The sequence below is a fragment of the Venturia canescens genome, chromosome 8, assembly GCF_019457755.1.
Source record: "Venturia canescens isolate UGA chromosome 8, ASM1945775v1, whole genome shotgun sequence".
Classification (NCBI taxonomy): Eukaryota; Metazoa; Arthropoda; class Insecta; order Hymenoptera; family Ichneumonidae; genus Venturia; species Venturia canescens.
Window position 1 is genome coordinate 17,652,168 of NC_057428.1, and position 17,203 is coordinate 17,669,370.

Sequence of the window (17,203 nt, forward strand, 5' to 3'; positions counted from 1 at the left end):
GACTATTGATTTATTTACTAAAATCGAGTCTTCCCGATGAAAATTGTTTTGACAGACAATCGAGAAGCGTATGTCAACAGAATAAAAATCATTTTTTGAAATTGTTAAATGAGTTTACCGAATTAAGGATGTACAGGCGCGAGGGCACTTTTTAGATGGCACTTACATTTTTTTTATCTCTCAAAATCCAAGATTTATTTTCTATGCCTGTGAAATTTCAACCTTATCGACTGTTTGGTTAAAGTATTAACAGTCGAAAAGGACAGAAATTAACACGTCGATTATGGCCGCAATGACTTACTGGCCCCTTCAACCATTCTCGACTCAAAATTTAACATATTTCTAAATAAGATCTTTGCAAAGATTAAGACCATTATTGATATGAATTGAATTACCGGCCATCTGAATTAGAAATCTTGAGTCGAAGACGACATTTTTCGGGGAAAAAATCATTAATTGCGAACTTTATAAGTATTGAATGGATTTTACGAAGCTGTAGACATATTCTTCAGATATATTTCTATCAATTATGGAAGTTTGTGCAAAAACTGTTTGTCAATGCCTGCAAATTTAATATATAAAGAGGGGGAAAGCACTGAAACCTGTAAGAGACCGTGTTAATTTGGAGAATCCGTTTTAACTTTGTTCTCTTCTTTATTAGTATTTTTTAAATCTAAATCTCTCTGTTAATTCGATTATCAGATGAACTTGCTTAAAAAGAATTTTAGGCACGCGAGAAATGATTTTTCGATATTCAAACGTAGTCTCAATATTTTTCGAGGTTCTGTCGCGCTTGGATTATTATTGGTAACTCAAACGATTATTAATTCAAATGAAATGACTGTAATCTGCGTCCACTGCGACGAAAGTACGGAGGAAATTCAGCAATTGTAATTTATCTCGGACGAGTACGAGAAGTTTAAAATCAGCGTTGCGAGACGAAATACACCCACGCAGTTAATGTGATACTTTACGAAACGCGTATCGATGTTAGACGTCAGGATTTAGTCACTGGAGGAACGACTCATTCGTAACCAGGAAGTGGCGCTCTCGTCGGATCGCTTAATTCGCCATCTTTCTCGTCTTTCTCCGTCTCGAATGACTTAAACATGCTCCTCGCTGGGCTCCTCGAAACAAAATTCTTGTATTTTGCATAATTGATTCATCCTTGTTTCTTCGATTGGTCATTCCGATCAGCCGACGAAAGGTCATCTTTGCGAATTAAAATTCCATTTTATTTCTCCTCAATCTCAAACATACAGAATTCATTTATCCCCAATAACGATAATAAAAAATTTGCGAATTATCGTCTGCAATCGATCACGTTCTCTCGAATCGTTGAGAAGCATTTTTCAATGAAATTGTGTCGAAAAAATGGATCGAATCACTCTCGGGCAACGAAGCAAAGTCACTCGATCTCCAAAATAATCATGCAAATGATCTTCACTGTGAAAAGTGGATTCATTCAAAAAATGGGTGACAACGAAACTGTGTTTTCTTGGAATCATTTATTTCTCCAGAAATCTCCCTTCACTCCTCCCCGAGGCGATATCGAATAAACGGTCGAGAAAATATCGAAAAGACTTTCAACATTCAAAATATTCGTGAAACTTTATTGAATTTTGGGAAAAAGCGCTGTACGACGAGGCACACATCGTTAAAAGTTTTAATGCATTCGGAACGACCAGCGTTACGAAAACATTTGATTATTATTTATCGATTAAATATTTGATTGAAACGTGTCAAAATGGATAATTCCAAAATGCCAAACATTTAAACTGCTTTATTGTCAAATACGATGTTCGGATTCGTAATTTCACACTCTCTTACGACGTGACGATTTTGCATTGAAACGGGAACTGATGACAGCGACAAATTTTTTTTTCGATACGCTTCTCAGTAAATGAGATTTCGTCGTAGCTGCGATTATTTCTTGCAAGAACAATGTCAAGTGAGTCAAAATTCTTTCGTGAAAGACGAATCGTTTTTCGAGGAGTCGAATATACGCCCACGCAAACGTGCTATCGGCCATAAACATTCTCGGCGTCGAAAAGAAGGAAGGAGAGGGAACGAACGAACGTTTCGCTTCTTCTTACAATCCATTTCTTATAGCTTTATATGTGTGAATACACTTGAGACGAAAAGACTCATTCAACTCTTGGAAACTTACGAGATATTTGCACCTCGGTTACTCCACTCGGCCGATACGACGTTACGCCGATTACACAATGTCCGAAAATACGACAATCGTCATCCGGACGATCGAATTCGTCGCCCCTGCCCCCTTCGCTGCGTATTTTCCGTATTTTTTTTTTTTTTTTTTTTTTTTTTTTTTTTATTCTCATTGTATTTTCCCGCGGAATTTTCTGTCGTTCATAAATTCTCGATTATTAATTTCATTCGATTTTCTCATTAACTGGTGCTCCGAGCAAATCCTTTCGTAGAAATTTTAAGCAAGTTCACGCGAATCTAATGGAAATCGAAAATTCCAACTTTAAGAGTTGACATTTGAAAATATGCTAGAAATATACAGCGTGCATCTATTCCCGGAATTATCGTAGCGTCTAGTTGTCGAGAAAACAATTAACGAAAATCACACTTTTTGAAGGGTTGTGGCAGGCCGCTTACTGCGCGACGATTTGGATTTAAGGAGGGTGGATAGCGACGATACAATGCTGCAATGCTAAACCATGTTAAATACATTTAAAATTTCAAAATGATAAGAATTTAATAAAATTTGGTGAACATATTCTTTAGTGCCAAATTTGACGATACAAATTTTTTAAGATTTCTCTTCTGTACAGTTATCGAGTAATTGATCACTAAAGTTCGCGTGTATAAGCATAGCGATACATTCCGGGCATAAGAAATCTGCTTTAATGCGTAATTATTCGATAACTAAGCAGAAGAAAATTTTTTAAAAAATTGTGTCTTCGCACTTGATGTTGAAGAACATTATCACCAAATTTGATGAATTTCTTATCATTTTGACGAATGTAGCCACCCTCCTTAAGGAAATAGGATCCTCCCAACTTTGAAGAGCCAAAAACGAGAACAAGAAAATATAATGTTTTTGGATATCAATGCTGTCTTGAGAAAGCCTTGCTACCGGTGAAAATGACTTGGGAATGGAAAAAGAAAAACACTTATTTGAGGTTAACGAGTAATAGGACATAAACAGTTTAAAATACAGATATGCATACGCATATGAATAGAAAATGGCTGCTGTCACACATTTTGCTCGACGATTTTACTACGAAAGTATTTTAACTGCTATGATTGTATTAAAAATTTATCAATCTCGACAAATAAGTTACACATAATTTTAATAATTGCGAGAATAAATTTTAATCATTTGTTTGATCACGAAAAGAGCAAAAAAGTTCAGTTGCCTTTTTGAATCGCAAGTAACGCATTTTTTTCTATCTTTAAGACATTTTGTAACAGGAATTAAAAATTATTTAGTATATGAATTATTGAATAGAAGTATAATGATGATGAAGTCTCCACGATTTTTGAAGTTTTAATTCTTCATTAATTAATGTTCGATAAGCTGACCCGAAATTTCGCCAATCTATTCGCATGCACTTTTACTAACCTGTAATTTAAAATCAATTATTTGAAGAATATTCGGGTTCGTGAAAGGAGTACTTTGATTGAAAGATTTTATTCAAATCCGCACAATTTCTTAATCAGCTTCAGCGATCTCGTAGCAGCGATTAATATTCGTGTTAGAAGAGATTTACAGAAATGTTCCGAATGTCCGCCGACTCATTACGACTAAATTTATAGTCGTGAATAATTTCGCGAATAATTGCGAACTCGAGTGTAGCCGAGTGCGTGGGTCGTTCTCAATCTTTCGGATAATTTTTTGCCAGTTTCAAAATACTCACAGAATTTCCCTATCTCGTTCACAATCCAAACAGATTAGTTTGCTTTTTGGGATGATGATTTGAAATGAAAAAACCGCTCGTCAGAGAAAAGCAATGGGTTCTCACAATCGAATGAGATCGAAGAGCAAAGAAGCAACAAATATTCCGACTCGGAATGAAAAATCGTTAAAACGACTACTCGTGTCGTGTCGATGCGTTTGCCAATTTCTGGCACGATTTAAATTCCCTCTCACTTGGCCCATAATCTTGTATTCATTATTATTACTCGAACGAGGTAGAAAGTACGAGAAACGTGGTTGCATTTGAGGCGATGATCGCCTCGCTTATGATTCACATTCGGAGACGACATCTTTGCGCCCACGTATTCGAAATAGAAGTCTGACTCGTAACGGTAAAAATCAACCGCATCGCGTCTCTCCCTCCCACCCCCCCCCCCCCCCCCCCTCTCTTTCTCTCTGTCACTCTCTTTGAGAAAATACTTTGAGAAAACAGTTGTACAATTTTCAGACGGTTTTGCCTAACGCACGATTTTTTGTTTTCTCGACATTCAGATACTGACGAACCAGAGCCAAACGAGCAGCTCGAGCAGCAGCAGAGTGGCCAAATCCTCTCAGAGGATTCTTACCTCGTCGTCGTCGAGTGAAATGAAAGCGAGCTCCATGAAGAGCGACCTCACTGAGTTGAAACGAGGAATTTCTGAAATGAAAAATATGTCGACTAACTTTTCACAACGGTTGAGAAGCAGCATGGAGAATCTCGTCGACAGGTCAGTTCTTTCGTTTCAATTTTTTGATATTTTTTTTTTTATATCTTTGCGCTCAAATACTTATCTTCAAGCGTTACGTGAATTGTGAATGAAATTTATGAAAATTCATTTATTGATGCATGCCATTCACTTCTGTACCGTTTTTTCTCGAGCTCCCGCCGATGAGCGCGCTCGAAAAAAATGATAACGCTTTTTTACGGCAGCCCATAACACGTGAGGCCACCTTAAATGCTACTTTACTTTCCATCGTTTCTTTTTTTTCACTTTACATTTCAAGCCTCGAAAGAGAATTTTTGTATTGCATCGTAAGAAAGTTTTTCGTCGTCTTCTCTTGAAAAATTCGTCAATCTTTGTTTGGTCAATTGAAATTCATGTTATTTGAATAATTTTACCGAGAATTTCTAATCCAGCTGCACCAGAATGAATTTATTAAATAAATATTTCAGTCAATAGCCGAAAAGTTTTTGTTCTAAACACCCCGTGAATGAGTGAAAAAAATGGCAAATAATTTTTGAGATCACCTTGAGTTTTTTCGCACAAGCCTTGAAAATTCTGCTCTTTTTCTGGCAGAGACAGTAAAGTCTCTCTCGTCGTTTTTCTAACTCTGTCTACATTTCGAGAATTCTATTTTTACAGAGACGGGAGCGGCCCTGAGGAGAACGATTTGTCCGAGCCGCTTGTTACGTTTCCGGATCCGGATACGCCACCCCCGGTCACCGGAACTGTCACTCTCTCCGGATCACCTTCGCAACTCAGTAGCCTCAATTCTCTCAACAATCTTCACAATATGAGCCCCACTATCAATATGTCCAATATGCCGAACATGTCTTCCCTACCGGCTGGACCGGAAACCATGAAGTTCGAACAGAAAAAAGTTACGAGTGCTTCAAAAACAAAGGTCAGTTCAATCGTCTGATCGACATTGTTGTTTGAAGATCATCATACATTTCTATGCCGGCTAGTTCATCCATAAAAATTGCAGTACTTTCAGTGAGACGAAAAAATCTGAAAAAAATCAATCATCTTTCAAACGAGCATTGATCTGTAAGCGTTCATCATTTATAATGAAGTATGGAAATCGCTCCAATAAATTGTCTCGTGGCGAAGTTTTTTTCGACATTTTTTTCGAATATTGTTTGAAACGGTATTTAAAAAATTGCTCAATAGCTCGGAAATGCTGTATCGGAAAAGCGTTTGCAAAAAGAGAAGATCGTTTTGAAGAAAGGAAAAGATTTTAGATGACAGAAAGCTCTCGGATTTTTATCCGATTGCTGGACTTTCGAATAGCCCAGTTTCCTTGGCTGCATAAAAAACTTTCAAGTTCACATGCGAATCTCTAAGGGATTGCTGTAAACTGCTCTTTTCAGGTGTTTTTTTTTTTCTAAATATTTAGGGTCAATGTTTCAACCCAACTTCAGTCAGTATTACCGTTAAAAAAACTCATTATTTAAGGTCACAATTTGATTTTAAAAAGAAAGTTTCATACTGATGCCTCGAAGCAGAACGAAGAGAAAATTTAATCATTTTGAGACGAATAAAAAGGTGCAATTATCGATATCACCGAGGTGATTGACCTCCTTGTTCCAAACTCGACAAAATTCGATAATTCTCGATTATTGAAGTTTCGATAAAATTTTTTTTTCTTTTTATTTATATATTTATGGGTCGAGGTCCTGTGTGCTTATTTAAATCTCCTCGAAACTCGCAAGCTTTCGTAATCCTCTCGTCAATAGACGAGCCTTTTATCACCTTCTCACCTTTCTATGACATAATGTGTATTCCGTAATAAAACTAAATAGCACCAAATGGATACGAGGTCAAGTCAATGTTTTCCTGCATTTTTGCTCTTCTTACATTCTAATAATCGACTTTGAAACTGTATTTTCGGTGCTTTTGCGAGCACAGATTTTGAGACTGATTCATCAGGTGGCAGCGGGCCAGATACTTCTGTCTTCAATATCGTTGCCGAGCGCAACTTTATGATCACTCAAAATTGCATTAATTTTCGAGCGTCCGATGTCTTTGGAAATTTATGACCCTTCAAAAATTCATTAATAATTCCGCTAATTAAAGGCGTCATAAACGGCACGGAAACATAATTTATTTGGCAGTTATCCCCATCGTTCAAGGTTTAATGCGCAATATATTTCACTATCCATCGATTTGACTATTTAAATGAATTTTTTTTCGGTAGGTCGTCACTGATGGCTTCAGTGCGGAAAAAGCGACTGCGAATAGCGCCGAAATGAGGGCGCTTCAAGCCGGTGATGTATCCTACAAAGAGCAAAGCGCAGCTACAGCGGCGAGAGCAAGAGTGGAAATGGACGGTGTATCGGCGGAAAAGAGTGTTGCATCGGCCATGGTAAGTTTCACAAAAGAGAAAAGAACGACTTTTCTTAGAAAATTCATACTTTTTGTCGTCCCATTCCAATAAAATTGAACATTTGGAAATAAACTAACGGAATGTCTAGCAGACCCACGAAATAAATTCCATGACTGAGACGTTCTTTTATTTCGCAACATTTTCAACTATTTTTCTTACATTGTAATACTATACATTTTCATTACATTGTCTTTGTTAATGTAAAGAAATAATGAATAGGTCAAAACGGTTTTTTTTCCTGTGCGACGGGCATCGTCCGCTATTAATAATGGCGAAGCTTGAATTCCAAAATCTTTTCCGAATGTTTTAGCTTTGTTTTATGACTTCTTTCTCACTGAACTCATATCCACAACTCCGTGAGTCTTGCCAGGGCCAGGGAAACTGTCAAAATCAAAGTATTTGAATAAAAACCGAATAATCAATGGGAAAATAGAAAAAGGCAATCGAAAAATTAAAAATTACAAAATTTCGTAGCGTTTGAGTGAAATTTTTGACATATGAAATGAAAAATAGCAACCGGGTTTTCCAATGCCCGAAAAATGTCTCGATTCGAGGGAAAGGAGGAACGATTGAATTTTCTTGAGAAAGATACGAGTTCGATGCACACCCAACTGAGTCATGAATTCCGTCGCGCGGGGCAACCTCGCCTCTCGGTCGATAGGAAAACGACCGATATACACGAAGAAACCACCCTCTATGGAGTTTCCTCGAACTCTTGAACTGCGCTCTCAATATTTTGTCGCAGTACGCGATGGGTCTCCGACTAGGACGGGCCGCGAGGGTCTTTTACCCGGAGTCAAGTCCCCGTAACGCTGTGACCCGTCGCGATGAAGCGGTCGTAAGGAAGAGTTTAAATGTCAATTCGATCGCAGATTATCGGGACGAGCGTGAAACCGAAACGGTATTACAGCGTTTTTCACGGTACAACGAAACAATGATCACGCTCGAGTTTGATTTTTTATTTAGTACTCTCGGGTTTCGCAATGAAAACAAGGCCAAGATAGAGATTTAACGTTAGAAGTGTTGAGCCACGATAAAGTGTCGAAGAACATGATTCGTAATCAATTTTCTATAATACTTTGAATTTGTTTGATCGAAACTTTTTCCGAATGCGTCAAAGACACGTTTATTTGTAGTCTAATGTAAAGGCTTTGAGGATTTTTAAAGTTCAAGGTCCGCGGGAGCTGCGCAGTGGTCTTGAAATAGTCAGGTTCAAGTTTCCTTCAACCTCAAATCGTTCCTCGAAATATTGGAATCAGTCTGAGTGGAATTTTTCATTGCCAACATATTCTCGCAATGATTATAAATTTCCGCACTCCTCAGTTTGCACAAAAGATTTCATCGTTTATTTTCAGCCCACTTTGAACGATGCATTTTATCTCAAACTTCTAATACCAACAGCTTGCTTTTAGTCAATGGGAAAGTCCCTTTTTGTCGACTTATAAAAGCTGCTCCACTTCATTAACGATAAAATTCGAGCTCCCTGTTGATAGAAAATGATGGTGGAAAAAACCTTTTGTCAGCACTATCAATCTCGCAAACACCCACGCTTTTATTCCAGGGAGAGAGAAAAAAAGTCGTTCTGAGATAGCGGAAATTGTGAATGCTCTAGAAATACATTTTTTGCTCGCCTTTCGGCTCATTCTGCTCTCGTCGATAGCTCGAGCTTGTTTTTCATTTTTTTTAAGCTTCTCAGAAAGATTTTGTCCGGAGAGATCACGAAACTTTGTTTTACCACGAACTCTCGAATTTTTATTGTTTAAATTATTTCGTGACGTGCTTCTTTTCGACTACCCCATAAATCGGCTTTTCCATTTTTATGGAGTTTGAGATTCTTTTTGTTGCATTCAAGTGTTGCGAAAACTTTGCAGCAAGTTTTCACTGAAGTTTGTCAGTGTTTATAATCCGCTACGAGACTCCACAGCATTTCTTTTTTTTCATCTCTTTCTCCAAATTTCTCGTTTATAAAATAAATAAATTCAAGCGATTCTCGTCTATTTTTAGGAACAAAGAAGCTTGAAAGCTGGCGATCTCTCTCATCAGGAAAGCAACAACGTGGCTGCCTCGTCGATGAAACTTCAGAGCGATTCCTTCACATCCGAAAAGGTGAGTTATGCAAATGATTTCGTTGAACTTTTCAAAATTCCCGTACGTTTTTTTATAGTGGACAACAAAAAGTGAACACGTGGCGATTCGAAATTTTATTGATTATTATTCATGGAACGGTACTGAATTTTTCTCGGGGCTGCTAAATTTATTCATTTCGAATATTTTACAAATTCGAAAATATTCGAATTCGTACGTTACGGGAACTGCGATGAGAGGATTTCTATTTTTTCCTGGCTCCTATACACACGTTTCATCTTCCTTCATACTCGTGCGTAAAGCAAATGAAAATTTACGTACACACATTTCTGCACGAATAAAAATATCTAGTTGAGGAGGGGCGAGCAGAAAAATACAAATTTCGAATCACTACGAGGAAGTAGTAAACGACGTTAAGGACAGTTTATCAGGACGCGATGATACGTCGAAACAATTTGTCTTCATTAAATATTCTACTTTGGTTAATTTTATCACGTACGTGCTCCTACTTCAACATTTCCTACTTTCAATTCTTCGACTCGCCCACGTTTATGATACGCAGAATGGAATAATAAGGAAAATGAATTCATGAGCATTTTATTGGCGGAAAATGCGAGCGATTGGTAGCCTCAATGCTGATTAATTCTTTAAAAAACTTCGTTTTTATTTACAGCCGAGTTATTGGGACACGAAAAACAATTAATCTGAAATTCCAACGTTCACACGCAAGGATCTCGGTGACAAAAACATGTCGTATGAGGGTTTCATCGGCCCGATCAAATCGAATAAAACTTTTTCTCCCATTTATAAAACCTGGCGATCGAAAAAACTGCATTCGTTCGTGCAGCCTCAGGATCAAAGTCGTCGATAATGATTCTCTCAGAAAAAATGGATCCGGAAAATAAGCAGCTCGAGTTTCGAGTCTAGCGAGAGCGTTTTGACGCTGAGAATTGAAAAGAAATTTTTAAACGGCCCCGGCAAGGCGTGCAGCGTATTTATCCTCAAAATTTATCCCCTCGTTATTAGACTCGAAAATCGTACTTCGATCCTATCTCTCAATCCGTTGAAATAATCATTGGCTCTTGATTGAAATTACGATTTTTCGCTTATAATGCGATAATCAAGGCGTCTCGCACAAAATTCGAATTCCAAATTCAAGAAGGTGCTTGACAAAACTCTTATCAAGAGCACCGCATCGACCTCGGAAGAAATTTCACGAATTGGTCAGCTTGATCTCGAATTCGTTGCTGGCTTGGCCTCAAAAATCTTCACTTCACGATTCTTATAAATAAGACACTTGCGTGGGAGAGAGGAAGGGAGCGACAGAGATGCAAGGAAGTTTGGCACTATTCTTATTACTGGGAGACATAATATTATTTTTCGATTCCTCTTCTTCCTCCTCCTCCTCATACTTCGCGTTTATTCCGCGTCGTGAATTGCAGCTCGCTAAAAATCTGACCGATCCGCGGTATCTCGATGAGAATCTCTTCACACCCGGCTCGAGGAAACTCATCGAGACGCGCCGATCAGTTCTCGAACGTCCGCGCTTTTGATAGGATCGTTTTACTTTTCCCTCTTTCTTTTGTGCTGTTTTTTTTTTTTTTTTTTGACACGATTCCTCAGTCTCGTGTACACTCGTTAGCTTATCTCTATTATCTCATGAAGAAACAGGCGTCACTGCGGAAATGGAGTCTCGACTCCAACATGGTAGGACATTTTTAAACGTTTCATAACAAGCTTTTCATTTAATTGAAATTTTTTAACAACTTTTATTTTCGTTTATTCGTCAATTCAATTATATCATCTATCATCAGCGTAAATCAATCTTTTTGTCTACGTTATGTCCAACGCTGTATGATTCACTCGACGCAGTTGAAACCGAGATTATTCTTATCATGGAACCATCATCTGTAAATGAATGACCACATTCTCGAGTGAAGCTCAAGCTAATAAGACTAGGACAACGATGATACTGCAGACACGTTATTTCGAAACGTATGAATTCTCGTGGTGCATCATTGAAAAAATTATTATTTTATGGGATGAGATCATTTTTCCAACTTGTCCACATTCATCTCATTTAGATCTGTCATTTTATGCATTTTTAGTCTGTAGCTCAAATTTTACTTTGACCAACCATTATTTGTGTGCCTTCGCGACTGGGACGAAGGGGAAATAGAAAAACGTCATTTCCCATGCTCACCCGATCATTAGCAATTAGGGGGGAAACGATTGAAGAAAAAAATGGAAAGAGACAAATTGATGAATAATTAATTTGAGTATTTTGTTATGTTCGCAGAAAGCAATGGCGGCTCAGCAGCAAAGACAGACGGTCTCTTCATCCGGTATCTACAATCACGAGAAGCACATGGCATCATCCTCTCAATCGAGTATAACGATAGCGTCGAAGGGAGTGACGTCGAAATCATCTATGATAACAGCGGCATCAGCGGTGAATCAACTGATGAACGGAATGCGTCCCGGTGACGACGAATTACTGTCATTGCCGTTGGACGATTTGGATGATTTGTGTTCGAATTCAAATACTCAGGACGTCGGAACGGCGATAGCTAAATATTCGGGGTTTTTGAATAACTGCGTGGAACGTTTGAAAGCGAACGATTCGTCGAAAAGCGGAAAAGCACCGTTATTGTTGAACCGTGTGAATGAAATAATCCGGAAGGCATGGGCAGTGCCGACGCACGGCCACGAGCTTGGTTACACGCTGTGCAATACTTTAAGAACGACAGGAGGCCTTGAACTTTTGATGACGAATTGTGAGGCGAGCGATCACGAGTTACAATTTTCATCGGCGCGTCTTCTGGAGCAATGTTTAACAACGGAAAATCGTGCTCACGTGGTAGAGAACGGTTTGGAAAAAGTGGTGACGGTCGCTTGTGTTTGTACGAAAAATGCGAATTCGGTTGATCACGCGAGAGTCGGGACCGGAATATTGGAACATTTGTTCAAACACAGCGAAGGCACGTGCAGCGATGTCATTAGATTGGGAGGACTCGACGCTGTTCTCTTCGAGTGTCGTAAAAATGACGTTGAAACGCTACGTCACTGCGCGGGTGCGTTGGCCAACTTGTCGTTGTACGGAGGTGCGGAAAATCAAGAAGCCATGATCAAGAGAAAAGTTCCCGTGTGGTTATTCCCGCTAGCATTTCACAACGACGACAATATCAAGTATTACGCTTGTCTAGCGATCGCCGTTCTCGTAGCCAACAAAGAGATCGAAGCTGCGGTCCTCGAATCCGGGACTTTGAATCTCGTCGAGCCGTTCGTCACCTCGCACAATCCCTACGAATTTGCCAAATCGAATCTCGCTCACGCTCACGGACAAAGCAAAAATTGGCTCGAACGCTTGGTACCGGTGCTGAGCTCGAAACGAGAGGAAGCCAGAAACTTAGCTGCTTTCCACTTTTGTATGGAAGCTGGCATAAAAAAACAGCAGGGTAACACGGAAATATTCCGCGCTATCGGAGCCATAGAGCCCTTGAAAAAAGTCGCTAGTTGCCCGAACGCCGTTGCCTCCAAATATGCCGCCCAAGCTTTGAGGCTAATCAACGAAGAAATTCCCCATAAATTGAGTCAGCAGGTGCCGTTGTGGTCAACCGAAGATGTCAGAGAGTGGGTCAAACAAATTGGTTTCGCCGAGTACGCCACGAACTTCGTGGAATCTCGCGTCGATGGCGATTTGTTGTTGCAGCTGACGGAAGAAAATTTGCGCGAGGACATCGGTCTCACCAACGGTATAAGACGCAGACGTTTCACTCGAGAATTACAGAATCTCAAAAAAATGGCTGATTACAGCAGTCGTGACATCGGCAATTTAAACAGCTTTTTACAACAAATCGGAGCTGAATTTTCCATTTATACTTATGGCATGCTCAACGCCGGCGTCGACAAAGAATCGATCAGGAATATATCCGAGGATCAATTGTTGAGCGAATGCGGTATTACCAACAGCATTCACAGATTGCGAATTCTCGATGCCATCAAAAATGGTCAATCGAATTCATTCAGCCCCTGCGGACCGGACGAATCGCCGGATAAATCACTCGATGTTTTCGTCAGTTATCGTCGATCCAACGGCTCACAATTGGCCAGTCTTCTTAAGGTACATCTACAATTACGCGGATTTTCCGTTTTTATCGATGTCGAAAGGCTCGAAGCTGGAAAGTTCGATAACAATCTTCTGCAAAGCATTCGACAAGCCAAACACTTTTTATTGGTACTCACACCTAAAGCTCTTGAAAGATGCACCCAGGATACCGAGGGCAAAGACTGGGTTCACAGAGTGAGTGGCAAAATTAAAATTTTTTTTCTGTCTCATCAAATATTTCAATTATTTTTCATTCATACGTGATCGCTAATTCAACTTTGTCGATTTTCTTTGTTACAAATTAGGAAATCGTTGCAGCGTTGCAATCACAATGTAACATTATTCCGATAATCGATAACTTCCAATGGCCCGAACCTGAAGAATTACCCGAAGACATGAGAGCAGTTTGTCATTTCAATGGTGTTCGATGGATTCACGATTACCAAGACGCCTGCGTAGACAAATTGGAAAGGTTAATAGATTCTAGTTCTTACTTTTTCCTCGAATATCAAGGAATTATAGAGTTTAACGCTACCAATAATTCCGAACGGAAAGTTAAATGCCATAGGATGAGTTTTGTAGCACATGGAATTTTCTAAGAACAGTCTCGAACGACCGTTTTCTATCTCCATCCGTTAAGCCTTGGGGAAAAAAAACTTGAAAAAAAACATATGCAAAAATTCATCGTCGGGACGCTCGTATTTTTTTCATCCACTTTCGACAAATTCCGACTGTCTTTATAAGAAGTTTTATGTTTTGGCAGATCCATTTTATACTTTCTTGCTTCATCCTCAATCTTTCTCAATCGCGTGTTCTTCAACACTACCAAACAATAATGAACGATCTATTCATGCAATACGCAATTAGTAATAATTAAAAATCATTACTAACGATTTTAGCCTCGAATCGTCGCTCGAAGCAATAATGTTAACCTATAGGGATATTTTTGAACAAATTTAAAGAGTTTGGAATAATCATGTATTTATTTGATTTATAATCGTATATTTTATCTGCTATTCAGGTTCATGCGCTTAGAAACACCGGTACGTTCTGAATTATCGAGCGGAATATATCGTGGAATCGGGTCGAAGGAAGTTACGACACCGAGCACACCGGGAAGCACAAACATGCGGCAACCCCCAAATTATCAGCGAATGCACAGTAATGAGAGCCGAGGAAGCGACAAAGATTCTACGAATGGTCGAGATTGACTAGAGGGCCCGCCCACAGCCATACCAAGCAGGTAAAATTGTCTCTCCGTTCACTCTCATCGTTTTTTTACTAAACTTCTTGGTAAATCCACGAATCTAACTCAATCAATTGTAACCATTTTATTCCATGCACAGCGGGGATCGATCGGAATAAATCGTATAGAAAGAAAGTAAACAAAAACGGGAAGATCGAAATTAAAATGCGTTCGGATCTCAATAGGTCAGTCCAAGGATGAACTCAATGTCTTGATGTTGTTTAGATGTTGTTAAATTTACCTTTTCCAATTGTTTCACCTCTCCTATTTCAGTTCGTTTGTCGCACATTTGACGTACATCGCCTTTATTGTTTTAGTTAGAAATGTTCCGCATATACGGTTCTAGACGAAAAAATTTGAAACGCATCCGCATTAACGGTTCTTCGAATTTCGCATTATGAAATTTTCACAAAATTTCTATCGATTATCACATTAATTTGGAGTTTTGAAAAACTTGTGTGTAGAATTACAAATTTATGAATAAACAAATATGAGATTTTCCATTAATTTATGTCGGATCAACGTAACATAATCCATAAAAAAAAGGTAACATCCGCGTTACCATTATTAATGGGGAATAAATTGAACGACATTTTGGAAATACCAGATGAAATGTTGTCAGTTAAAAAACGTGTAAAACACCTTTTTCTATGATTTGCACAAAATACTTTTTTTCTGCTTGTCGAATTCTCATGTTTCTGATTTATTTGTAATTATTTTGTGTTTTCGAGAGCCTTTCACATCACTATTCATATTTTCATATTTCGTATTTGTTCGCATTACTAAGCGTGATCCGCATTCATTTTGCAGGCTTCGTAAATCATCGAGTCCGTCGCATTGGCTGATGAGCATGCCACCAACGTCTCCGCGTCTTAAATTCATTCACACCCATCCGGGAAGAAGTCCGATACCTCGTCGTCCTCCTCGACATCCATCTTCGCCATCGGTGCGTTCTCGTTCGCTGGAGTTGCTCGATCGAACAGAACGTAAAACTGTAAAGCCGGTGAACAAACCTGAGCCACTGCCACGTCCAAGATCTCGAAGTCTCGATGGACTCCTCGACGACGACGGCCTCGTCGAAACTCCGGAAACGTCCGCGAAGAGACGTTCTCGGAGTCCAATTGGTACAACCGTCGAGAATTTAAAAGGCACGAAAATAATCGAGTGCAGCGAAGAAAGTTTGTCCGCGAATGTGATAGCAGCTGGGGAAGCACAAACTGCAGGCAACGAGCTAAATCCGATGCCCGTTCCGAGACTCCGAGTAAAATTGAATGGTGGCAAAATCGATTCAATGGAGGCAACTAAACCGGAAGCACGACGAGGAAGTTCACGAGATTCCTCGTCGTCGTCCGAAGATTGCACGGAAAAACGGAGTTCGAACAATTCTCAAACTCGTTCGACCAGCAAAGAGGTTGGCAAAGGAATGATTGAAGACGTTGCTGAAAAAATTATCGAGAACAGCTGTGATAGGAACAAATATGATGAAACGATTTACGCGATGAAAAAAGAAAAGCCTTGCACGACACTCCTCAAAGCGAAAAGCTGTGGCGCGGGTTTAGACGACAACGAAATGTTTTCGTCCAACCACTACGAAGATCAAGACAACTCGTGTAAAAACCTCAATTCCCACAATCAAAAGCAACAACAAAGAGGCTCGTTACTCTCTTTGCACGCAACTTCCGCCGCTGATCCAAAAAGAAAGCGAAATTTCATGAACAAATGTGTCAACAAAGTGAGATCATTGATCAAGAAATAATCGATCTATCTAATGCGAGGACAAAAAATACAGACACAAAAAAGTGATATAGACTTATAAATTGAATTTTTTACACACAAAGTGCTAAATGAAACGAAGTGCTTTAATGACGTTTGAACGCGACAAAGAGTCTTCTCAATTTTTGTCGTTCGAGCTCTCCAACAAAAGAATGCAGTTTTCAGGGCTTGACTACGAAATAGAGAGGAACCTATTGAATAATCGTTAATTTATTGTACACGTTATAGAATATTTTCGTTTATCAGGCAGCTAAGAATTTGTTCCGAATATACAACGACTGGCAGCATTGAGAGGATGACAAATAATTGTGCCTAAGCTAAACGAACGTGTTTTCGTTGTATGCCATTTTTTTATTATGAAAAATTTCGAAAAGTATAACAGATAGGCAGCTTTCACGGGTGCTTTTTATATTTCCTTTCAAAAACAGAAAATGTATTATACTGTTCTTATATAAGTAGGGTAATCATTGTATTGTTAATTCTTTTTACTATTTTTTTTTTAGTTATTTTAATCACCGACTACGCGATATTTTATTATGGTTATCATTTTTCGATGCAGCTACAAACGACTGTTGAACATGTATTTTCGGTTTGTTTTAATGATTATTTCATTTTGTATTTTAGACATTCATTGTAAGCCGTAATTTAGAGTATTTTTATCATTTTAAGGTATTAGACAACTTTCGTCGGAGAAAGCGATTCTAGGTTATTATGTTGACATAATTATACATAGATCTATTTATATACATGAATATATTATTATATACACTATTTAAGAACCATTACCCATATTTTACCAAAGGTTCACCACAGTGGAGAATGTATGTTTTTTTTTCGAAATCTTCCCTCTGCTTGTTTCGCGACTAAATTTTTTTATGGAAATGAAAATAAAGAAATGAGGAAGGAAGAAACATGAATTTATCAATTTTTTACTCCTTTCACATTTTTG

At 38.7% G+C, this 17,203-nt stretch overlaps 1 protein-coding gene across 8 annotated transcripts in view; it reads left to right on the forward strand.

The window, feature by feature from the left end:
• Sarm (sterile alpha and armadillo motif) overlaps positions 1 to 17,167 on the forward strand; it is a 38,251-nt gene extending 21,084 nt beyond the window's left edge. For 7 of the 8 annotated variants that reach the window (XR_006261874.1, XR_006261872.1, XR_006261878.1 and 4 more), the window contains 9 exons: positions 4,445 to 4,659; positions 5,296 to 5,557; positions 6,854 to 7,021; positions 9,047 to 9,148; positions 11,427 to 13,430; positions 13,541 to 13,707; positions 14,257 to 14,478; positions 14,582 to 14,666; positions 15,292 to 17,167. Coding sequence is in view for 1 of the 8 variants with exons in the window: in XM_043427036.1 (XP_043282971.1) it covers positions 4,445 to 4,659; positions 5,296 to 5,557; positions 6,854 to 7,021; positions 9,047 to 9,148; positions 11,427 to 13,430; positions 13,541 to 13,707; positions 14,257 to 14,446 (3,108 nt within the window). In the remaining 7 variants the exon portion in view is untranslated. The remainder of the gene's footprint in view (positions 1 to 4,444; positions 4,660 to 5,295; positions 5,558 to 6,853; positions 7,022 to 9,046; positions 9,149 to 11,426; positions 13,431 to 13,540; positions 13,708 to 14,256; positions 14,479 to 14,581; positions 14,667 to 15,291) is intronic. The other variant, XM_043427036.1, reaches the window with a different exon arrangement.
• Positions 17,168 to 17,203: the final 36 nt, after the last annotated feature.